Here is a 25,092-nt window from a genome sequence, read left to right on the forward strand (position 1 = left end):
AAGGACCAGTTCATTTCCATGGTGACACTTTCATATGGCTTAATATTATTTTGCATAATTTATCTGTTATGCCTTGGTATTTAGTGCACATTTGTTATTACATTTACTCAGTGCGCTATATCTGTATTGATCTATGTTTGTGCTTTGTCATTATTTTAAAAGTCTCTATCTTTGAATATGTACGTATTGACCACAATGCCTCAGTGTGTATGAAAACCAACACACAGTATACAGATAACGCTGGAAAAAGTATTTTTCAAAGATTGGGAAACGTGAGAAATAAGGCAATTGAGGAATGCCTGGAGTCATCACTGAGGAGTATCGAGCCCGCTTGAAATGGAGGTGCATAATATGTTATTTCACTGCAGAATTATTGCTGTTTAAAATCTCACAACTCAGCAGGTTAGCACGATCTATTAAACATACTCAAAAAAACAAAAACAAGCAGCATGTAGGGAGTTTATTATTACCTTGTCCTGATCAATATCCCATTGGCTCAGATACACAGAAAAATGAAATCATCTGGGTGACGAAATTGGAATTTACGGAAAGCAATAATTACTGAAATATTGCCTAATGTGAACTGAATTGAGGAACACAGGTTTTCCAGGAAGCTAGTGTGGCAGGATTTATATTTTTTAACCTTTACTGAATTGAGGAAATCTCATTGAGATTAAAATCTGTTTGCGAGAGAATCAATGCAGTTAAATACAGCCTCCCTCTGACTCCAATATGGCCACCGACACAAACGCATGAATGAACAGGTGATCAAAGCCACTTATTGCCAGGGGCAACCGGAGGATGTGCGTGGATGCCAGTATTGTAAATGTGAAGCAGCCAGTGCAGGGAGCTAATAAAAGAAAGCGTGAAGTTCATGTGCTGTCATCATTTTCACGCACCGTGATCCTCCATCTGGCACAATCAGCAGTGAGCAGAGTGTACCGACCTGTCCACCGCGCGGACTAGTCACGGCGTGTGTGTGTGTGTGTGTGTGAGAGAGAGAGAGAGAGAGAGAGAGAGAGAGACAGTGGATGCGCGTGTGTGTTTTTGTGTGTGAGAGAGAGAGAGAGAGAGAGAGAGAGAGAGTGAGTGTGTGTATGTGTGTGTGAGAGAGAGAGAGAGAGAGAGACAGTGGATGCGCGTGTGTGTTTTTGTGTGTGTGAGAGAGAGAGAGAGAGAGTGTGTGTGAGTGTATGTGTGTGTGTGTGAGAGAGAAAGAGTGTATGTGTGTGTGTGAGAGAGAGAGAAATAGTGCGTGTGGGTGTGTGAGAGAGAGAGAGTGTGTGTGTGTGTGAGTGTGAGAGTGCATGTGTGTGTGTGTGTGTGTGTGTGTGAGAGAGAGAGAGAGAGAGAGCGAGAGAGAGAGAGTGTGTGTGTGAGTGTGTGTGTGTGTGTGTGTCTGAGACGCCGCGTACTGCCCGGGTGGTAATGCTGAGACAGACAGTGGGGTTATTTTTGGATCAGTGACAGTGTGTCAATGGCCGCAGATGCGTCGCAACGGACAGCTCTAAGGTACCAGCATACCCTGGTCAGTAAGCCTTTCCTTTCTCTCTCTCTCTGTCTGTCTGTCACCTCTGTCTCTCTCTTTCACTCTCTACTCTCTGCCATTTCCTTCATTTTCCCTCTGTACACCTGTCTCATGCTGTGATCTACAGAGTCAACCTTCTTTTTTTGCCATAATGCCAGAGTTGTGTTGTAAAATCCCTGTATAACTTGATTTCTCTGGTCTAATGCCTCTCTTACCGGGCGTTAGGTTGTCAGTGGCTTTCAAACTCCCTGATTATGCAAGTGTTTAGTATCCAGGGATATTGTGCAGGTGAATGTACTGCTGTGTCTTTTCCTGCCCCTGTTTGAAACTCCTTTTACCTGTCTGGGGTCTTCTTAGGGAACACGCATCTCATCTGACCTCCATGTCTCTGTGCTTTCATTTTATTTTTGTATATTTTGTAGAAACAGTGCTTGTATGGCCGTATGCTTTTTTACAGTGAGTTAGTCAGAATTAGTCATCAGTCAGAATTGTGCAGTCTGCTGTTAGAAGTCTTTAATGGACTCAAGAAATCTATATTTATGATATGTGTGAATCATATTCCAAATATAAAGTTAAGCACTTAGTATTTAGCTTTTTCGCTATGGCATTTTATTAGTTAAAATACAGACATGATTGAAATTATTTTTGATTCTGTTTCAGCAAGCGTTGTACAACAATATTGTGAATAATTTTCCCACACAGTATTTTTTTTAAATATTGCATTGTAAATATAGGTCATTTGTCTGTCCCTCTCTCTGTCACTCTGTCCCAATCACCTCACTCTTTTATCTGTTTGTCTGTCTGTTGTAATATGAGGCTGTGTATTGCATGTGTGCCGTAATAACCTTGTGTTTACATGGTCACCCAGTGAACAGAGCTATATCCAGAGATGTCGCCCTTCTAGCATTTAAGCTTGTGGTTAGCTTCTATTAAAATTGCATTTGCCTGGATCAGAACTGAAATTTCCTGTGGCTTATAATTGCAATTGTATGGTTGTGTGATTGGTTGTGAAATCAGAGACAGAAGAATTTTCTATGGTTGCATTAAACAGAAAGTACTTCACATATGCATGAAACATAGCTTTAATAAGAAAGAAAATCTTTAAAAATTATTTTAGATCTATTGGAAAGTTTTAGACTCTCTGTCTGTAGCAGGCTGGAGGAAAGTATGCAATTCAATCAACTTATTCTGCCAACCATGAACTGGAGTGAAAGAAAGACCTATCTTTAGAGACAGACAGAAACACGTGTGCCCGTTACACCGGCAAGGAAAATGACAGATGTGAAACCAACATTGGCGTGCTACAACTGCAAATGACTATTAAATGCACAGTTTAATTCTGTCTTGTTAAATGTCATTTTTTATAAGAGAAATTCTATTTAAATGTAGTGTTAAATTGTAGTGTTTTCTGTCGTATTTTCATACTGAGCTGGGCATAACTGCGAGCTCACCAGGACTGCAAGAAATTACATTAAAGTTATATTCCCTTTTTGCCATGGTAGGCTGCCTTCTTCCTTTCTTGAATGCCAACATATCCCACAATGCAATGAAGGATAAACTGATTACATAATAAGTATGCAGGTAGTGCAGAACTGTAACCCAATGATTAATGAATGCTTCTTTCTGTTACGTATCACCTTTTCATTTTACTGATTATCATCACCAATTATTATTGCGGTGATATGATATGATAATTACCACTTGTTGTTTTCCCCCTTTTCCCAATACTAATTTAATTCAATTAATTGTTGTCTCTCTCCCTCCATTATTATGGAATATGCACTGATTGATTATGTATGTCTGTTAAAAGAATGGAGCTGTCGGGTGGCTCATTCGGTAAAGCCACCGTGCTGTGGTGCATGGATGAGCCCCGTGGTGAGTCGGTTAGGAGTCGATCGTGGCATATCTTCCTCTGACTCAGCTCAGTGCAAGCTGGCCTGTGGGCCGTAGTGTGAAAAGGAGGAAGCTGGTGACATCACACACTTTGGAGGAGGTCCACGGTTGTCTCCACTCTCCCGAATCAGCAGTGGAGTTTGCGCGTAAACACGGCTGCATCTGCAGCAGCTAATTAGACATTTAAAATCAGTTTGGGAATTGGACATGATCAGCCGCACATTGGGTGCCAAATGATTATTTTCTTTAAGAAAGAAAACGTTAACGGTAAAGGAAAATAAGTAAGGGTGCTTCTTAAGAATAGAATGGGATTTTATTTTTCCATACAAAGGAAACTTATCTTGCGCACACAACAAACCACACCGTAGCACCTACACAGTAAAATGTCCAGTGTCCAATTAACACAGTATCCCACTACGGTCATTAATACTGTAACTGAATTCTTATACAGCGTTCTATGAAATATTTACATAACAGTACATTCTCCATTCAAAACCACATTGAGACACATGAAATAAGGGGGGGTGGCGGGGGGGGGGGGGGATACAATGCCTACTAACATGGAACACCCATTTGTTGAAATGATAAAGTTCTTCTGGAAGTCTGGACAATATAAATATATTTTCTAGAACTGAATTATGTCTAGTTCATTTATTTCTTTTTTGAAGAATCAAAAGAAAGCTGAATATGAAACAGCTATAGTCTGAGCCGATCTCAAACATATCCTTTTACCAAAACGTTCCCAACTGGAAACATGTTTATCTCACGGTGTAATTTTACTGCCAAGTCATTTTGAAAGGTAATAATAAAAGCGTGCATATTAACTCAGGGGGTGATGTCACCCTCTTGAGTGGGGTCCCATACAGTACCCAGGAAGCTCTGCTGTACAGATACATTTCCAAGGTGTCAGCTATGGTGGTGCTCCGAGAACTCAAAGCGGTAACAGAATCTATCATCAGAAAAATAGATCGTCAACATCTTTGGTATCATTGCCATTCATATTATTGCACCTGGATAAGGTTCTCTGATATAATTTCAACAAATGTCCGCCCAGTTAGATTAATAGATGCCAATGTGTGTTTGGGTATTGCAATTTTTTCCCACCAATAAATGAAGCAGAATTGAATCTGGACTTGAAGACACGTAGTCAGAGAAAGAGTTTCGGTGAACAGTGGGTCACACGGAGGCTATATATAATCCCCAGAGTAGGATTTCACCAGGAGAGAGGGAGAGGATGAGGGTTGAGTAAGAATTTGGGACACAGAGGGGTATGCGTGTGAGCATGTGGGCTCAGAGTTCTGGGCCCTGTGCATATGCAGTCTCTGTGGGCCCCCTTAAAATTGTAGACCAAAGCAAACTTTTTAGTCCAGGCCTTTTGAGCCACCACCCACCCCTGCCTTTGGGCCCTGGGTAATCAGCTCCCCCCAGTGACACCCCTGTACGTGGCTGTATATGAGGGTGGTGGTGGGGATTTGGGAATCTACTTAAGAAAAGTATGGATAAAAACAGAACAATTTAAAAGCATTTCAGCATAAAGAATAAAATTAGCTCAGGTTTCATTTTATTCATTCTGTCATTTTCGTGGTATTCTGCACAGAGTTGAGCTTCCTAATCACCATGATCCATGGTTGACTAAAGATAGCCTCATCAGCTTCTTCTCTAAATTGCTTAATTAAGTTATTAGCAGCTTTAAGCCATTAATTACATAATTTATGGCTGGAACTGACAGGGAATTCAGAAATGTGCCTAAAATGTCACCATACACCACATGAATAGTTTCTGCCTGTTCTGACCACCCCGTGCAGGAATGAGCTTCTCACTGCAGCAGAAAACCCTGCCCACCTACTGACGGAGACTGAAGACTCACCTCTTCAGATTGCGCCATGGCTCCCCTGACCCCCATTAGACAGCCTTTATTTTTATCTTTCTTCCTCTGGATTTCCTTTCGGATAATGTATAGTTAAAGCTGTGAGGGATTGGAGGGACCAGGGGAGAGACAGCTCAGGCTCAGGCCGCAGCCAGAGAAAAACATCAGGCACAGACAGGGGTGCAGTTCTCAGGCAATATTAGAGCAAGCGCCCAGGAGATGAGAGCAGCCACGCACAGACAAGCTCAATGTTCTGGTCAGGATGCTTGTCAAACATCACATCATTCACAAGGAGTTTCATACAAAGTCTGTAAACTGATCGTTATCATGCGTGGCTTGGTCCGGATGGCATCAGTCGATATTGTTACATGTCAGGTTGCTAGGCAGTTATGCCTAGTGGTACTTTCTTTAGTGACAATACAAATAGATGTTTGTTAGGTTAACATTACAACAGTTGATTATAAATAGGCCTCTGTGCCTTCTTGATCATACTGCATTTTTGAATTCCTGAGAATTGTAATAAAATTTAATGTAGTCATGCATGTTATCTGATGTTGATAAGGTCACAAGTGACAGCTGAAGACTATTTGTCCTGATATGATTACTTTTACTGTGCTTTAATCCAAGTGAACTACCATTTGTGTATATTGCTAATTAGCTAGTTGAGCACAAGTATTGGTAGAAAAAAAAACCCAGCATATATTCCAACCACCACTGCCCACCACTACCCTGACATGGTGAAAATCACGTTTCAGTTTGTTCTCCAAAGTTCAAGTAACCCTGATTAAAACACCATATTATATTTGCATGAGCAGACACTGTACTATGTTCTGTTAGTTTTATTGCAAACACTAGTAATGATACTGTAGGTTAGTGTAGTGTGCAATTTAATCAGTTTGTGTTTGTGATGTGTCTGTCAATATAACACTGTTGAAAGTACACATGGTCCAGTTAGACTCAATGTTACATCATTTTGTATTGTTATTCTGTTCATCAGCTGTATGTTCATCTTCTACCTACAGTTCCCCAACACAGATCTTAAATGCAGGTGGCTTTATTCTATACAAGGCTCCATGGTCGAGTATAGAGTCCCCTCTGTGCCAGTTCAGACTGTGGCCAGCCACCCAGTAAGGTGGCACATAATTGGCCGTAGCATCACCCAATTAGTGAGGGTTTCCTTTGGCAGCTTTGACTCTGTCTCATTACCTTTTCTTGGCTCATTTAATCAACCGGGCACTAGCTGCCTGCCTTCACCAGCTGCACTCTTCCCATGCAGTGAATGCACAGCTCAGCTGGTGAAGTGGCAATCGGCATGCGCCTCGGAGAAGAGAGATCATCGGGGAGAAGCTGATTAAGACGGGTTTCAAGGCTTAATTTGGTGGAAGCTGTCAATAATGCTATTATTTCTCTTGTGTTCATCATATTCATGGTCATCAGCAGCATTTTATTGGAATTAATGCAGGTTTCTGGTGATTTTCAAATGCTTCCATCAACCTTACAGCTATGAAGTGAGGTGGTGGCAAACTCTTATGGAAGGTTGTATTGCTATCCTCTGCCGATTTGATGTTGTGGGTGATGGAGGGGAATTCAACTCAAAGTTATTTTTATAATTTTGGTAGTTTACAATGAAGTAGGATCTCACAGTTAAGTTATACTTAATTGATAGAAAGCAAATAAATAGTTAAAACTATTAAGTATGGTGTCAGAAATTAAAACATGTCAGGGCTCAAAATATATGAACAAAAACAAACCTATTTTTTCCTCACTGAAGATGTCATCCATTCACATGCAGCGTGACGATGCTATTTCTCAATGGCAGCATGATTCCTTAGTAAAAGCTGGCCGTAGCAGAAAGCACTGCGTGTACCGTGTTCTCCGCTCCCGCCCTTTGTAGCTATATGGAGAGTACCGAGAGCACCTGGGAAGTTCTGCGCGGATCGAAGCCGCTCGCCTGCTGACAGAGAAAGAATGGAAGAAACACGCCGATAAGTCGTCTCCAGCAGGGCGTGCCGGCGACCCGCGCCATCCTGCTGCCCTGGAAACTGGAGCCCCTCCCCCTGAACAGGCCCACAATGCACCGGCGAAGAAGCCCCATCCTTGCTCGAAATGTCAAGGTGAGGTGTGTGGGGGTGGGGGGGGGGAAGCTTGGTTGGGGGTGTAGGGGGTAAGTGATACGGGTAAAGGTCAGGACAGAATGGGGGGAGAGAGAAGAAATGACATTTGTGGCATGCAGTTTTGTTCAATTGGATTTTCTGTAACTGTAATCAGGGCTGTAAAATTATATTATATACGAATATTTCTGTAAAAGGTTACAAGTTCCCGCATCCTCAATTTTGGTAATTTGTGTAAAACAATATAAATATCAAAATATTTAAATAGGTCAGTTGGCACAAACGTTGACTCAACAGTCATCAATAATGTTCATGACTTTACTTATTATATTATTGTATTCTGATTCAGTACTGCTATGTGAGGCCCATTTGTCATATAGTCTCCTTTCTTATTCAGACTGTGTGGCACGGGTACAGAGGTACATTGTGACAAAGCTGGGAGAAGACTGGATCTTCTTAGTGCTGCTGGGTATCAGTATGGCACTGGTGAGCTGGAGCATGGATTATGCCAGTGCCAAGAGCCTTCAAGGTACTACAATGCCCACAAGGCCATGTATTTCTTCGAGCCTTCTTTAACCTGTATTTCAGTCCTGCCACAACATCAAGACTTTTGATCAATGTCTAAATACATCAGGTTACCTGAATGATTTCAAGTAATCATTTCATTAATACTGGTTCAGCAAGCTTGCATCAGGTGAATTTTAGGACAGGATGTTGTAGAACCTGTTCTCAGATATGTTGCTTTACCCATTGAAGTAAATACATTCAGTTGAAGTAGTTACATCTCTTTATGTAATTAATCTTTCTTTTGTGACAAGTTAAGTATGTACCATCTTGTGTATATTAAAAGAGACACTACAGAGACACATAGTGGACCTGAACCAAATTGCAGGCTACCAAATTAGAATGCATAAACATAAGGTCTTCCCAGCGCCATAGCAACAATTGCGAAAAAATCTTTTTATATGTATGGTGGGAAATTTACAGATGTTGGCTATTACCCAGGTTGTAATGTCACTATAAACCTGAATAGCAAAAAGATATTACTAACCTCCTGTACTACTGCGTTACTGTATTGGAGTTAACAGATTCAATACAAATGTTCCAAAATTTTGTGGATAATGTGGAGGCTTATATATGAACCACCTCGCTCATAGTGATTGATGGTGATCAGACAGCGTGGCACTAGGCACATAGATGCCTCAGAAATCATCTACAAGGCACAAACTTGCCAGGTTTGCTATAAGAATCACACAAGGCAGCACCTGCGTACAGCTTATATTGCTACTAGTGGTGTCCACACACACTATGGGCCCGTCACTTTCACACAATCTATTTGATCAACTCTGTTTATGACCAACATAAATCAGCGTAATGAGGTCAACTGTGCCATGCGTGAAGCAATAAAATATGGTATCCATGCACCTACCGCAAATGAGTGTGTCCCTTTTCCAAGCCAATAACGTCCCGCTTGCAGTCCTGCTGCTGTCTCGCTCCCCTTTGCTTAGTCAGGTCACTAATAAGCCTTCAAAAAAGTTTTTAAAAAATGAATAACATGCCGTTTACCAAAAATGAACTTATCACAAATATGTATATGTAGGTCTACTGCGTAGCAGTAATGAAGAGATCTTTTTAGTTGTAATTTATTGACTTTGATAAGATGAGATATGTTATTGATATGTAATGTATATCGTATATGTATATCTATATACATATACAATATACATATATACCTACAGACAGATGATAAATTAAAGGAGAAACCAACATAAAGTGTCTTAGTAAAGTGTTGGGCCACCGCGAGCCACCAGAACAGCTTCAGTGCGATTTGGCATTGATTCTACAAGTCTGGGATGGAACACCATTCTTCCAAAGGATATTCCCTCATTTGACGTTTTCATGATGGTGGTGGAGAGCGCTGTCTAACATCGGTCCAAAGTCTCCCATAGGTGTTCAACTGGGTTGAGATCTGGTGATTGCAAAGGCGATAGCATATGATTCACATGGTTCATTATTTTCATATTCATCAAACCATTCGGTGAACCCTCGTGCCCTGTGGATGGGGGCACTGTCATCCTGGAAGAGATCCATCGGGATAGAAATATTTAATCATTTCATGAGCCATCCTTCATGGATGACTCATCTGGCCATATCACTTTTTTCCACATCTCTGTACACCAGTGCCTATGGTTTTTGCACCACTGAACTCTCAAATGTGAATTTGTCTTTGTAATGAGGAGTTTATTCACTGCAACCCTGCAATAATATCCCTCTTCATGTAGTTGTCGACGGTCTGTTCTTGCTGACACAGTCTGATCACGTTCTGCATTGACATTCTCAGTCACCTGAGGAAGAGTTTCTGTTCTGTTTTTCCTTACATATTGCACTAATGCACAAGCATCACGGTCAACAAATGTCACCTATTGAAACACTTGCCAGTTGAGCAGTCTTTGTGACTGAAGCTCCTTCCATCCGTGCCCCAGTAATGAACCCTCTTTCAAAGTCACTTAGCCATCTTGAACCAAAATCAAGGTCAGCTGGACCTGCTCAGCATTTTTATACACGCCACAGAGCATGATTGGATGTTAATTGCTTAATTGTATCATGCAGTAGACCTGTATGGAAGCATGTGCATTCATTATGTTTCTCCACTCATTTATTCAGGTTTTTCCTTTAATTTGTCACCTGTCTGTATATGAATACCTTCCCTTCTGTAATCATATCTGAATACATTAAAAAGATTAACATGTCATTACAGATTGCAGGACTAATCCATTGAATGATTATTAATGATGACCTTCTTTAATGTAACACGCTGTCAGACAGAAATGATCAAACCTAAGCTGTTTTTCAAACTGCAGTGAGAGGAATATCGGATGTACTTTGTGCAGCCCCCGGGTGCATGAGTGAAAGGAAGAGAATGTGCACAAACCAGGTTGCCATGTTGAAGCTTTCAAAAAACATCAAATATAGCATTTTCCCACTAAACACTTTCAAAGCCCAGAATACTTTATGACTAATATATCCATGCCAACAGCACAACACTTAACAGAAAATCAGGATTGTCTGTGATTTCAGTCTTTATAAAAAAATACAGAAAATAGTAATAATATATATTATTCTTATTATTATTATAAATAGAGGGCTTAGGTTTGAGATAGATCACAGTGATGGTGTCTGCCTGTAAAACTAAACCTGGCATTAATAGTTTCCTCTTTCCTTCCCTCCCTTTCTCTTCATGTGATCTCAGTGTATAAGTGGATGCACAGCCAGCTACATGGCAATGTTCCCCTGCAGTACCTGGCCTGGGTCGCCTATCCCATGATGCTCATCTTGTTTTCCTCCCTGTTCTGCCAGCTGGTCGCCCCGCAGGCCATCGGTGTGTACTGCGGTCCCCGTCCCGTCCTGTCCTGCACCCGCCTAACACCCCCATCTCACTTACCTATCCCGGAGTTCCTCTCTCCTCTTTCAGCAGCCACTGCTTATATATCCCACAGATCTTTAGTTTCACCTGATTGTCGTGTTTCACCCAGTAGTATGTACAGTATGTGTCTGGGTGTGGGTGCATGCATGTGCATGTATGTGTGTGTTTGTGTATGCATGTTTCTGTGTGTAATCCCTAATCATTATATTACCCTACGCATTGTGATTGACTACGGCCTGATAGCATGGCCCTAGGTACATTTGTGGCTCGGGGATCATCTTACAGGCACATGCTTTCCGGGTTTGCAAGATTAATGGGGACAGAATGGCATAACACCTGCAATCTATGGCAAAGCGTGCCTTGCAGGTGTGGCCTGCACTGCTTCCACGCTATGTACTGGCACCTTTCACACCCTCTTTTTGATCAACCCCCTTTTTACAACCAGCATAAATCAGTGTAATAAGGTCATCTACGACATGCCAATGCACAACGCAATAAAGCACAGCTTCGGTGTGCCTGCCACACTGATAACTTTGTTGTAGTCCTGTTGCTTTCTTCTGATGTGCTCTCTCTCTCTCTCTCTCAGGTTCTGGAATACCAGAACTGAAGACCATCCTCAGAGGGGTGGTACTGAAGGAATATTTGACTCTAAAGGCCTTTGTGGCCAAGGTCATCGGCCTGACCGCTGGACTCGGCAGTGGGATACCTGTGGGGAAAGAGGTGCACAAATTCTGCTGTCATTTATCTTTCAGAGCATTTCACTTTTTTTTTTTTTTTTACATAACATAGGGAACTTTTACCATGACATCATTTCCTCTTTTGTTTTTGTACGGACACGCAAAAGACACATTATTATGAATAATCCCTCGTAAATAGACTAGTTTTTAAGCATAAAACGCGATGTGCAATTGTCTTCTTTTTCCTCATGCACCCCCCTCTCCCTTTCCAGGGCCCGTTTGTACACATTGCCAGTATCTGTGCAGCCGTGCTCAGCAAATTCATGTCCTTCTTCTCCGGTGCCTACCAGGTAAGCAGAGTCCCACACTAAGAAAAGAAACACAGGTGCAGTAGTCTAATGCAGCACCTGAAAAATCTCCTCTGAGTTAAAGTAACAACAAACTGTCACCAAAATCCATGCAGCAATATCCAAAACTGGCACACTTGATTTTATTAAAATGGTACAGTACATGCATAAGTATTGTAATGCTATGTTGATGCTCAGTGTATGCCCTGCATTTCATTCTTGTTGTTTTTAATGTGCTTATGCTTTGCCAGTACCACGCTGCCCGTCATTTGTGATCGAGCTACACTCATATCATTTACATGAGTCTGGTCTTCTACATTTTGAAAAATCTTTTATTTTCTGATATTTACCACTCTCACTAAGTCTATCATTGCTCTGATAGGTGATCATGCAATCCAGTGTGTTATCCAGTGTGTTTATAATTCACAATGTCTTTCATGTCCTTTTCTTACTCTTTTCTTTCATTCTTGCACCCATTTCTCTTCCTGGATTACTGCTGCTGCCTGTATTTTTTTTTTTACCCATCACTCTCTTCTTTGCATCTTCCTCTTTCTTGTTCTTCTCCCACGCGCCTCTTTTCTCCCTTTTTTGCTCGCTCCTCATTTGACGCTGTCCCCCGTTTCTCTCTTTTCCTTTACCACTCCTGTTCTCCATGTCTCCCCCATCTCTCTCTTTCTCTCTGGTGTCAGTAGAACCCGTATTGCTACACAGACATCCTCACGGTGGGCTGCGCTGTCGGGGTGGGCTGCTGCTTCGGCACTCCTCTGGGAGGTAAACCTCGCTACATCTCTCGTTCTCTTTTCTTCATCTCTTATTCTCTTTTCTGAATAAAGCTGTAGCTTTAGTGAGAAAAATAAAAGTGCTTTCAAAAAACAAGGTCAAAATGTACCCTAAGGAGTTTCCCTCGGCTGACGTTCTCAGTTCAGTCTGATCTCCCACATATCATCTTTTCAGAATGCTGTGCTCCATTTTGTCTCTTAAAGATTCGTTCTGAAAATGTGATATAGTTATGAAGGAATTGAGCATTTGGCTGTAGCAGCACATCTCAGCTGGCATATTTAGGTCTATCTAAGCCTCACACTACATTATCAAATCAAACTGCTATATGAGTGGATATAGGCTCGATGAAAACCGCACAAACTGCAGTGCATGTAACGGCGATATCTTTACCAAGTTAACACTGACACGTATCATGCTGTATTTCCTTGTGGTTATGAACTGCTGATAGTTGATGCAGGGTATATTTTCTGACGGTTTGGTTTTATTTACTTCTGGTGTGATGTGCATGTATTATCATTTTGGGCAGGGCTCATATAAACCCCCTAGGGGTTCTTTCTTCTCCCGCACAAATGTCTTGTATTTTATGTATAATGTTGGCAACCTTTTAGGTCTTTTATTGTGTAATTGTGTAAATTAAAAAAAAAAATCAAGTCAAATCAGTTTTCTTTTTCATTTAGGAAAATCTGAGGTTTAGAATCTGTACATATTTAGTCCAGTGTCCGTGGTATACTCAGGCATCTTCCTGTCTTTTGCCACCAGGGGTGCTATTCAGTATTGAAGTCACATCCACGTACTTTGCCGTAAGAAATTACTGGAGGGGATATTTTGCTGCCACTTTCAGCGCGTTCATATTCCGAGTGCTGTCTGTGTGGAATAAAGATGCTGGTAAGAAACTCCCTATATTTATATTACATCTAAATAAATAGTATAATAATAAATAGAATAAATAGTATTTCCTGAGAAAAGTATTTGACCTTGAAAATGGTAGAAACTACAATGGAATACAAATGTGTATACCAATGATAAATCCACAATCTAATGTGTCAACTGGATGTCTAGATAAACAATGACTTCAATGAGACAATTTTGTACATCTCTGTGTGACTGAATTATATATATTTTACCACACATGAAGGGCTAGCATTTGCATTATATAAAAGAGATAGACATATTAACTTAATTTCAGATGACTTTTGTAAGCTGCAATGACTTTTTCATTGAAAATGCTACCAAGAGGTCAATTAATATCAAGCCCTGAACATATGTCTACATTCAAATGTATAAGGTGATGCTACAAAATACTGCAAATCCCATGAGCTCTGGGTTCAGACTGTGTGATCATCCCATTGGCCCATCCAGTTTTCTCTCTCATGTCTTGCCTCCTCAGTGGTGCCCGGAGTATAGTTGATTGGTGCTGTATAGGTATGGGCCGTGCCGCCCGCCATGGTGTAACTTGCCCAAAATCAAACCACTGCCAAAGGTGGCGCTGCATACAAACTGTGTATTCTCATTGTGGCTTTAAAATTTTTGTACTGAATGGAATACACGGAATTGACAATGAGTGCCGTATCAAACACAGAAAACAACAATAACCTGCCAAAGAGCACAAACTTTGACAGATGGATGTCCATTATTGCAGTGTTCGGTTTAACCCAGTAGCATACAATACTTGAGCCTATCTCTCTCTCTCTCTCTCTCTCTCACAGACACACACACATACATACATAGGGTTTACTCAGGTTGGATAGTGTCAGGGAAATTACTGTTTCCCTTCCCCGCATACCCAGAGGTGAGATCCTTTCTTTGATAACACAGTCACAGCACTTTCAAAGATCAATAAGACTTTTATTCAACTTTCAAGGAGAAAAAAGAATGAGAGAGCACTCACAAAACTCTCTTAAGTTTTAGATACATAGGCCGTTCCTTATATTCACAATCTCAGTAACTTTCCATTATGCACAGGAGGCCTGTTTTTCCTTCGAACGCGAACAGCTGCACTCTGCCCTAATTAATCTTTACCCTCTTTAGCAGTGGACACCCAGTCACCTTGGTCTCCTAAATGTATTTAGTCTTCAGATAAGTTTGAGCGTACAATAAATCTTCCAGCGGTGCCATCCACCAGGCCTCCCAAGTCCTGGAAGATGGGATAACCTGTTTTTTTCACTTAGGCCTAGGTCATTTATCTTTTATGTTACTGAACAGCTATCGTACAGGGTGCCTCCTCACATTCCTGAACTCAGAACAGACTATGCAAAGGTTTAAACACTTGATCTGAAACTATTTGCTATAAAGAGTATATTTCTAATCACTTACATTGGGATACATGGTATAACAATAATCAAAACAGTAATAAAGGATATATTTAATCACGTGTTTGTCTTTATGTTAACACACATATATTGTCAATCAGAAAATTACTCTTACAGATAGCTATAATAGTTTCTGTTCAAGTCAAATGATATGTCCAAACAAGTGCATGCAGTTACATTCTCCAACATATTTATTACTTTTTTTGGGGGGGGGGATTTCAGCCGGTGAAAATGCTGAGTGGCTAGTGACTTTGGAAACCCACTAGCCACAGTGGCTGGTGGATAATGGGAACTTTACCCTGTTTCAGTTACCATCACTGCTCTTTTCCGCACCAATTTCCGGATGGATTTCCCCTTTGATCTGCAGGAGTTACCAGCATTCGCCATCATTGGGTGAGAGGGAGAAAGAGTACGTGAAAGCATGTCAACAATTATATTTTAAACCACATCTAGTTACAACTGTACACATGTGTTATATACGCTGCACCAAATATGTTGCGATAACACTGAAGTAGTAGACTTGCTTTGTTACAGATTCAGCCCTTGTCATTGTGGATGCATCAAAATTTTCAATATTTTTGTTCTCCCTACAGAATTTCGTGTGGATTTCTGGGAGCCTTCTTTGTCTATCTGAATCGCCAAGTGGTTCTGGTTATGAGGATGGAGAATGCACTGACCAGCTTTCTGACAAAACAGTGAGGGAGCGGAGAAGGGAGTATTTACTGTACACACCCCAGAGTAACACACTCACTCTTGCAATAATACAGGTCAAAGTGTGTATGCCACTCTTCAAAGAAGGTTCAAAAATTTCAACACAGAAGCTTATTGTGACTGACAGGAATTTACATGTAATTACATTTATTAGACAGAATTGTGGTATTAGCAATAAAGAAAGGATACAATTTACAATGCATTGTGTAATGTTTCAATCTTATGGTGTAACCCGTGTTTTTTTTTGTTTTTTTTACAGTCGACTGGTTTTTCCAGCTTTCGTGACCTTTGTGATTGCAACTTTGACCTTTCCTCCAGGATTTGGCCAGTTCATGGCTGGAGAGGTCAGAAATCGATCTCTGATGTTCCCTCTCTGTTCATTCATGAGTAGCTTTCATTATTTTGATATCCTGGAGTAGCGCAAGCACTAACAACTGTGGTGGCCTCAGTGGCTTGTGTTTCCATAACTGAATGACTGCTTTGGGACAAAAGGGAGATTTACTGCTTCCAGAAATTATGTACTTACTTTGAATACGTTATGCTTATAACAATCCAAAACAGGTGACATTTTAGGGGTGTCACCTGGGTGTAAATTAAATCAGAGTGAGCACCCATACCCGATAAAAAGACATCAGTCCTTATTGAATCAGGCATCTTTTGTTTCATTATGTACAATATTCCACAAATTTCCCATGTCCATTTCTCCTACCTTTTTCCAATGCTCTCTTCTTCATCATCCCTCTCTCTCCCTCTCCAGTTGATGCCCAGAGAGTGCATCAATTCTCTCTTTGATAATTTCACCTGGACCAAAATCTCAGGTTTCCCTCTTCCTCCTGGCCTGGGGCGTTCGGCAGCCTGGCTGCACCCTCAAGTCAGTGTCTTTGTTATCCTCCTTGTCTTCTTCGTCATGAAGGTAACCCTCCTTCCTCTCCTCCTCTCTAAGCTATCTCAGTGTACTTCTGCATGGAGACCAACAGGCAGAAACTTACAATACAAATGACATTGAAAGTCCTTTAAAATCATTGTAGCCAAGTGCCAATTAAAGACTGTGACATCTTGGGTGTGACAGTGTGATATAATGGGTAAGGAAATGGTCTTGTGACCTAAAGGTCACAGGTTTGATTCCCAGATAGGATACTGCCGTTGTACCCTTGAGCAGGTACTTTGCTTCAGTATAAATCCAGCTGTTTAAATGGATGCAATGTAAATGCTATGTAAAAGTTGTATAAGTCGCTCTGGATAAGAGTGTCTGCTAAATGCCTGTCATGTAATGTAATATAATCTTTGTTGCTAGATACCTACAGATGAAAATATGCTTAAGGAAATGTGTTCATAATGGCTCTTCATCTTTCAGTTCTGGATGTCTGCTGTTTCAACAACTATGCCTATCCCTTCCGGTGCCTTCATGCCAGTCTTTGTGTTGGGTGAGCATTAAAGATTTATCGTGGTATTTTACAGGAAATCTCATTTGCTCAAAGGCTAAAATTGAAAGCGCAAGATCCCTGTATTGACTTTACCTCCATTGCTCTGTCATTTGATGTTTTTTTTGTGCATAGTTGAGTAGCCAGCGAGGCCCTTTATATCAAATGTGAAAGAGCCGGTGTAACCGCACCCTTCTCTGTGACCTTCAGGAGCCGCTTTCGGCCGGTTGGTGGGAGAGATCATGGCCACCCTCTTCCCCAACGGGATCCTGTTTGACGGGATTGTTTACCGCATCCTGCCGGGAGGGTACGCTGTCATTGGTCAGTCTGCTGCTCCTCCTCTCGCTGTCATTGATTCACCACAGCAAAACTGTCGTCCTCTTCTCCTCTGCTATTCTTTTTAAGATCAGCTTATCGACAGATCTGTATCCTCCTGTTTTATTTTTTGCCACTCTTCGTGCTTATCTCTCAAGCCTTAACATCACCCCATTTTTTCCTCCATTATCCACTATCTCCTCCTCCCTCTCTAGCTTGTGCTAGAATATTACATTTTGGCATTTACATTTGAACTGTATTTAATTTTAATATCACTGGTTCTAATAGGACAGTTATATGACTGCTATATTATTGTATGTTGTCCTACTTGGCAAAAAGAGTCATTGCCTGTCTCGTGCTTTTGATTTACTAGTCTGTAACTTGAAACCACTGTGAAGAGAAATGACATTTATCTCAATGTTCATTGAAAGCCAAAAATCAATCAACATTTATACAGATCGTCATTTCTTAAGGTAGGACAGCTTCATAACTACTTGAAAAGCCCACTGCATTCACAAGTAATGTTACTTTCAAAAACAGATTCAAATTGATGGTGAGTTTTTTATTTCATGAAGGGATTTTTTCCTTCTCCAAATTGAAATGTGAGATTTGGAGAGAAAGGAGTGAACAGCTCACTGTAACTGAAAAAATAACAAAAGAATAATTCTCCCATTCTACAATTCTACAATTACATTCTCCCATGTAATTGTATACATTTTTAATATTATGCCTAAAAATGAATATTTGAATGTATGATTTAGATGCAATATGCAATGTATGATGCAATCCTGAAGAACAGCCCGTTGGGGAAGTGAGAATTTGTTTAAAATATGAGTTGTCAGAATTCAACTGTTTTGTCAACTAATACCCTCGTTCAATGTTTGGGACTCTGAATACAGTCTACAAGTGCATCAGCAGTTAAAACATCTTGCTTATCTGACATATGAAACATATTTATTTGATTTAAGTAGGTAATTATTAAAAAAGATGTCAATTATCAGTTTAGTTACTGACTTTGTTGATAGACAGAGCAACATGTTGGATCAACCTTTATCAAAATGTAAAACGCACAACCACATTTTAAGGAATTTATTACATTGCGAGTATTCAATGTTTAATCTAAAGATGAAGGTTCAGCTACCTTAACGAACAAGGACTGTTTCAGAAATGGACAGGTTAAAGTCACAAAAGGAATGAAGAAAAGAAATTACCAAAGCACAGCTTGTTTCTCCCAAGAGAGTCCCAAGAAAACCAAGATTACTGTTCAAAAACTGTTATCTCTCCCCCTCTCTCTCTCCCCCCTTCCTCCCCCCCTCTCTCTCTCCCTCTCTCCCTCCCTCCCCCCTCTCTCTCTGTCTCTCTCTCCCTCCCTCCCTCCCTCCCTCAGGAGCAGCTGCTATGACAGGGGCAGTGACTCACACCGTCTCCACTGCAGTGATCTGCTTTGAGCTGACGGGACAGATCTCTCACATCCTGCCTATGATGGTGGCGGTGATCCTGGCCAACATGGTGGCCCAAGGCCTGCAGCCCTCACTCTATGACTCAATCATCCAGGTCAAGAAACTGCCCTATCTGCCCGAGCTTGGCTTTGGACACATCAGGTGTGGCAGAAATGCAATTGCAGACATTTGGGCTCTAATCCTCAGTCTAAGGTCTAGCTGTCAATATAAATTTGAATCTTGTGGCACATTGGGTTAACTCATTTGTCAGTGATGTTTACTTTGTGACTGGGAGGGCCTCTCTGAACAGTTCAGGTCAGGCAAGTTGTGTTTCATTAACAATCTCCTTGGGTCCCTGTTTCACAGTCAGTACAACATCTTTGTGGAGGACATTATGGTGAGGAAAGTGCGATTCCTGTCTTCACGGTCAACATACAGAGAGCTGAACAACCTTCTACAGTCCACATCACTCAAAACTATTCCACTAGTTGAATCCAAAGGTAAAGCTTGCTTTTTTCTTTAGATAAAGATTAATAGCCCAGTGCTTTCCTGTTTTAATAAATAAAATGAGTTTGGGATCTCTTTAAAAAGGTCAGCACATAGCGCTGGTATTTGTGCTGCTGACTTTGGTTGTGAAGAGAAGCATTTCATAACACTGGGAATTATTTTTAGTGTAGTTTTGCATTAATGTTTCTTTTGGCTTATCTCTTACTGCATCATGTGTTCTTTATTCTTTAAGAGTCGATGATCCTTTTGGGCTCCATTGAGCGGTCTGAACTGCAGGCTGTCTCTGATTGGTGGCTCTCCGCAGAAAGGCGGATCCTCAGCCAACAGCCTAGTGTGCAAGGTCATGGTGGGAGTTCAAAGCAAACCCGGGAATCGTTTGCCTTAGTGGATGAGAAAGGAGGTGAAGAGAATGGAGAGGTTCGTGAAAAAGTGAGGGTCCCAAGAGGGTTGGAAGGCCGAACACAATGACAGCGATGCTTTAGAGAATCTGAAATTGGCTGAAAATGAAAATTGACAGTGAAATTACACAATTCGGTTGGTTTTTACCCTTACTCTGGTTTGATTTATTTTTGTTTTGGTTACCCAGAACCTCCCACTGCAGGATGAGAGAAATGGGCCTGTTCTATCTGCCACACCCCAAGAGCCATCCTCCAATCACACAACTTCCGGTGAGTTGACATCATCAAGAAGACACTCAAAGGTGCTTCATAAGCAGGTGTTTTTTAGGCAGAAAGAAAAAACTATTTCTTTCCGAATGCTTTTCTACTTTTGTCCTGTTCCTGCTTTATCTTGCAGACAATCACTCCCTGAAGACGGTAAGAAAAGCCCTGCATGGTCTGTTCTCTTCTCCTGCTGACAGGACGTCTGAAGTAGAAACGCAGGTATGCCCCAGTTACCGTAGCCTCTGTTTTTCAGAAATATTTAATGCGAGCAGAGAGCCAATGTTCTCAGCCTTAAGAGGAACAGGCAGAAACCGACACATCTTAACAATTAATCTATTAAGAGATTATCATTATTTGGAAGAAGGGGAGTAAGTCATTGTGGCACTTCACATTTTAGTATGTTCAAATTATATGCCACATAAGTAAACCCTATGATGTTTTTCAATACAATTTTGACTTTTCTGTCACTTTTATGTATCATCTGTGAAGGATGTATTATTACACAGCATGTTTTAAATTTTTATTGTACCCCAGTTTTCTTGATTTTAATTTTTTAAAATGTGAAAATTGGATTGTTACTGCAGTGCACATGATATTGTTTTCTGCATTGCAGCTGATTAATCTTTAGCCCATGGCCTGTGTTTTGTGATGATTTTTTTTATTGTGCCTTGTGTGAGTGTCCACTGCACTACCATTCTGACCTTAATCAGACCGAAAAACCATAGATTAACCAAGCATCCTGGTATTACTGTTAATATTTTAGTGACTTACAGAAATGTCAGCACTGGTACTAGGTCTTTTTTTAACCTCACCCAATCAGAATGCCATGTTTTACAGCATATAGGCCAGTGTCCATCCTTCACAGACATATACCTGTAGACGTATTACTTTCACAATTGTTTTTTCATGGGTTTCTCTTCAAAATGCTAAAAAATGCTTTTTTAATTGTGCTTTTTGGAATGAAAAACTGAAAATGTTGCCTGGTAGTGAAGACCCATGAGATTCCATGAATTTGTGATAATCTGTTTGTATACGTTTTCAATGACTTTGCATTCAATGGGTTCACTTGTAAATATTTATTATAGACAATTTCAGGGATTATCATCTGAAGTACATTTGACCCTCACAGTCTCTCTATTCTCTCCATTTGTTTATATTTAGGAGCCTGCACCTCCTCCCCTTAGAGATACGATGACACCAGAAGAGGTTACTGTCTTGTTACTTTTCCAGTTTTGGCCTAATGAAAGCTCTGTGTCTTTCCATTGCAAACTGTGATACACTATATAATCTCATCTATTGGCTGCTGCAGATCAAGGCCTGGGAAGAGGCCGAAATGGATAAACCAATGGGCTTTGATCAGATACGCATTGACCCCTCTCCTTTCCAGCTCGTTGAGAGAACATCCCTTCACAAGGTGGGTCATTCACAATTAACTTCAGTCAATTCTGTTTGTGTTTATAAAGACGGAAACCATCCTCTTTTATAAAGAAGTTATTCGTGCAGCTAATTAATCAGTTTATTGTCGTCAGAAGGCTCTAGTTTAGTTGGATGGAGCAGCCTTGTTTGCTAATTGTTAGCTGGTTGTAGTACATGAATCAGGAGTCGTTTTGCAGTTGTCCAGTCTAAGCTGACAAGCTGAGCTTGCTGTTATGATTTTAATCCCCTGCTGTCCTTGCCAGACTCATACCCTGTTCTCCTTGCTGGGTCTCAGCCATGCCTATGTCACCAGTATTGGGAAACTGGTGGGAGTAGTGGCCCTGAAGGAGGTACGGCACACCCATCTCCTTCTCCATTTGTCACTGTTACACACTGTTTTAGCCCTGCATCTCTTTAATATTTTATACTATGTCTGGTGCCTGAGTCTCCTTTTTCTCTTTCTTCACCCCCTTGCGCCCTCTCTCTCAGCTGCAAAAAGCCATCGAGGGCTCCACTCGCAGCGGTGTAAGGTTACGCCCCCCCTTGGCCAGTTTCCGGGACGGGAGTCGGAAATCTTTGAAGCCGCCGCAAACTTCTTCTGCCCCATCCTCCCCAGCACGAGAGAGGGACCGAGAGGTACGGAGGGAAGGAAACAGGGAAATGAAGGAGGGTGAAGGGAATGGTGCCTGGAGCACTGTGGACGGTGGGACACGGTACAACAACAGCAACAGCAGCCGAGGGACAGTTAGTGCCACCTTCTCTCCCCCTTCCCCCACGCCCATCATCCTCTCATCCTTTGATTCTGTTTTTGAACAAGAGGAAGATGAAAATAGAGAGAGTGAAGAAGAGCCCATTTAATTGAAGATTTTGCATTTGATATTTTTTAAGGACTCCTTTCCTCACAAACCCTTTCACCAGCGTGTGGACATTCATAATGGCTTACAATCTGGATAACACAGTTCTGTTTTTTTTTGCAGAAAGTGCATAAAAGAAGGACATAGATTCTCACAGGGTGATTTTCATAATAATGCAAACAAGATGTGCAACACTGTGCTCATTCTGTGTCAATTTATTGGTTTACCATGATCAAATTGAACTATGTGACTGATTGTAGTGGATGCAATTATATGGCTGAAACTCAAATGGGTTGCATTCAAAATGGCTGACAGCAGTAGCAAAGTGAAATCTAAGAGCAGTCTTAACAGAAATAACAAATGTGATAAAAGCTCTGTCATAGCAGGGGCAGATCCATTGGGGGTTCACACGGTTCACTTGAACCACTCAGGACCCCTGTCACCCCCGTCGAGTAAAGTCATGCTGTAAGCTGAAATTTAAAAGTGTTATATTTCTGAACTAAATATAACAACACCCTAACCCTCCCCCACAACCCAAGAAGTCCTGTATCAGCTCAAGACATGCACACAGAAACTCCATGAAAATAAATTTTAAAAAAAGCAAAGACCTGACCTAAAAAGGCAAGCAAGGGAGGAAAAAAGCTGCCTACATTCCCAAAAGAGGCACAGCAGCTGGAGAACATCTCTGCTGAGTTAGTTCAAATCCAGTTCAGCTTGCACCTTTTGTAAGCTGGTATTGCTAAAAGCTGAATGCATACACTATAAGTAGTCAACCAGTCAACCAGTGAATGTAACTTTGTATTTCTCACCCAATTACAGAAACATGGTGCACAGTGGTGCAGTGGGTAGCCCTGTTGCCTCACAGCAAGAAGGTCTTTGGTTCAAATCCCTCTATGTGTGGAATTTTCATGTTCTCCCCATGTCTGCGTGGGTTTCCACCGGGTAATTTGGTTTCCTCCCATAGTCCAAAGACATGCAGGTAGGCTAATTGAAGAGTCTAAATTGCCCCTAGGTATGAGTGTGTGAGTGAATGGTGTGCGTCCCGTGATGGACTGGCGAACTTTCAAGTGTGTATTCCTGCCTGTCCCCCAATGCATGCTGGGATAGGCTGCAGCACCTCCTGCGATCCTGATCAGCAATAAGCAGGTACAGATAATGGACAGACTAGCTCACATATACATAGCCAGCTTCCGCTTCCATCTATAGCCGAACTGCTTAGTCATTTCTGGAAATAGCCCCACAGATGGAGCAGGCAGGACAGAGGAGGGGCTTTTGCACTATGAGGTGGGAGGTACCCTGCTGACCGAAACCTCTCCCCTCCCTGAGGAACGTCATCCTGTGGGGCCACCAGCCACAGTCGTAGCCTGCATGGTCAAGACCAGATTCCTGACCATTAGACGTGCCACTTCACTGAGATCAATAGTTGGTCCAGCCCTCCAAACAGCCAGTAATTTTCACATAAGATTGGCATGCACATTGCATTGTAAATGGAACTCAAAGGCCTGTTGGGAAACAGCCTGTGGTCTTTTGAAAGTCACCTTATTTTTGTATCCCCGTGTGGTTTAGCCGACCATATTATTTCTTTCTCTCTGTGTTCTCAGGTTTTTTCCCTATGTCTTTAAATGTTTAAATAATTAACAGAAGGTATCTTCGTATAGAATGTTGATCTCTGCATCATTTTGTCTGTAATGTTAAATGCAGTATTGCTTGCCTATCTATTCAGCAGCATTTATGTATATTTGTGGTTCTCTTTCCTTGTTAATGTTCATGTATTAAATAACTGAAGATATGTGAAATGATGAACAAATGTAGCTGACTGATACAAAACATTGAGGAAAACTGTCTTCATTTTACAGATAATTTAATAAACTACCTAATAATAAATGCATTTAAATCAAAATGCACTGATCAGTGAATATTGAAATCCTTTATTTTATTTTTTCAAGGTTGAATAAATTATGTCCTATTGTGGAATAGATTTCCCAATTTGTTAATACTGCACTAAAGCGGGAAATGGAGATTTGTAGCATTTGTATCATCTCTATAGAATTTTGTGTATTTCACAGGGATTTTGTTCTACCATAAAAACAAAAAATGTAAAATGTGCAATAATCCCCAATCTCTTTCAAAAAGAGATCACAATCTGCTTTTTAATATAATCCAGTGTCGTTTATAACTAAAAATATGTTAATATTGAGTACACAATAGCATCCACATAAGACATAATCAATTCAAATAGAATAACAAACTACGAATGGGAGATTCCTGTATAAATGGACAGTTGGACACACCTTTTTAATAAGCAAAAGCATCCTAATCAATTTTGCCTTAATTATTATGCTGTCTTACCTTTTACACATCCATCATGTTTGTATTTACGGCTAAGTGGATTTTAAAAACCAATTAAACCAGTTTGATATTGATTGAGAGGGGTCCATATATTTCACCTATATTTTCTTTATTGATGTTCTCCTGTTTAAAATAACAAATAGAGTTTATGCATGACTTTGACTTACTCTCTCCACCCCCACCCAGCCCCCAATAAATAAACCTATATAACATTTGCAGAAGTGTTCCTTTTTGAGACTGAATCAGTCAAACTGGAGTGCAAATGCAATAGATCTGCAATCTGCCATTACTCTCTACTGTCCTTTAAGATATTCAGCTCTACATACTGTACATGTTCACCAGAGGTGGGTAACCCGGCTTCAAAGAGTAAAAAGACTGACCATGTATTTGCTCCACCAACATGCACTAAACCAGCTGACTCTAATTAGCATAACTCTTCAGCATGATAGGAGACCTAATTATTGTAATCAGCTGGTTTAGCG

General features: G+C 40.9%; 1 protein-coding gene across 4 annotated transcripts; it reads left to right on the plus strand.

Moving 5' to 3' along the window:
- Nucleotides 1–1,275: 1,275 nt before the first annotated feature.
- On the plus strand, nucleotides 1,276–24,828 carry LOC118232754 (chloride channel protein 1-like). Of its 4 annotated transcripts, none has more exons than XM_035427824.1 (23): nucleotides 1,276–1,528; nucleotides 7,183–7,402; nucleotides 7,797–7,928; nucleotides 10,650–10,778; nucleotides 11,410–11,543; nucleotides 11,773–11,850; nucleotides 12,540–12,618; nucleotides 13,387–13,512; nucleotides 15,245–15,329; nucleotides 15,530–15,631; nucleotides 15,907–15,991; nucleotides 16,405–16,560; nucleotides 17,002–17,071; nucleotides 17,279–17,389; nucleotides 18,771–18,984; nucleotides 19,189–19,322; nucleotides 19,562–19,758; nucleotides 19,916–19,997; nucleotides 20,125–20,210; nucleotides 21,153–21,197; nucleotides 21,301–21,405; nucleotides 21,671–21,757; nucleotides 21,897–24,828. In XM_035427824.1, exons 1-23 carry the CDS (start codon nucleotides 1,478–1,480, stop codon nucleotides 22,263–22,265), a joined length of 2,877 nt encoding a protein of 958 aa, XP_035283715.1. In that variant the 5' UTR covers nucleotides 1,276–1,477; the 3' UTR covers nucleotides 22,266–24,828. The 4 variants fall into 4 exon arrangements, with proteins under 4 accessions (XP_035283715.1, XP_035283716.1, XP_035283717.1 ...); XM_035427825.1 differs by having other exon boundaries at nucleotides 16,405–16,518; XM_035427827.1 differs by having other exon boundaries at nucleotides 1,463–1,528; nucleotides 19,562–19,746.
- The last annotated feature ends 264 nt before the right edge of the window (nucleotides 24,829–25,092 follow it).

The sequence above is a fragment of the Anguilla anguilla genome, chromosome 8 (assembly GCF_013347855.1).
Source record: "Anguilla anguilla isolate fAngAng1 chromosome 8, fAngAng1.pri, whole genome shotgun sequence".
Lineage (NCBI taxonomy): Eukaryota > Metazoa > Chordata > Actinopteri > Anguilliformes > Anguillidae > Anguilla > Anguilla anguilla.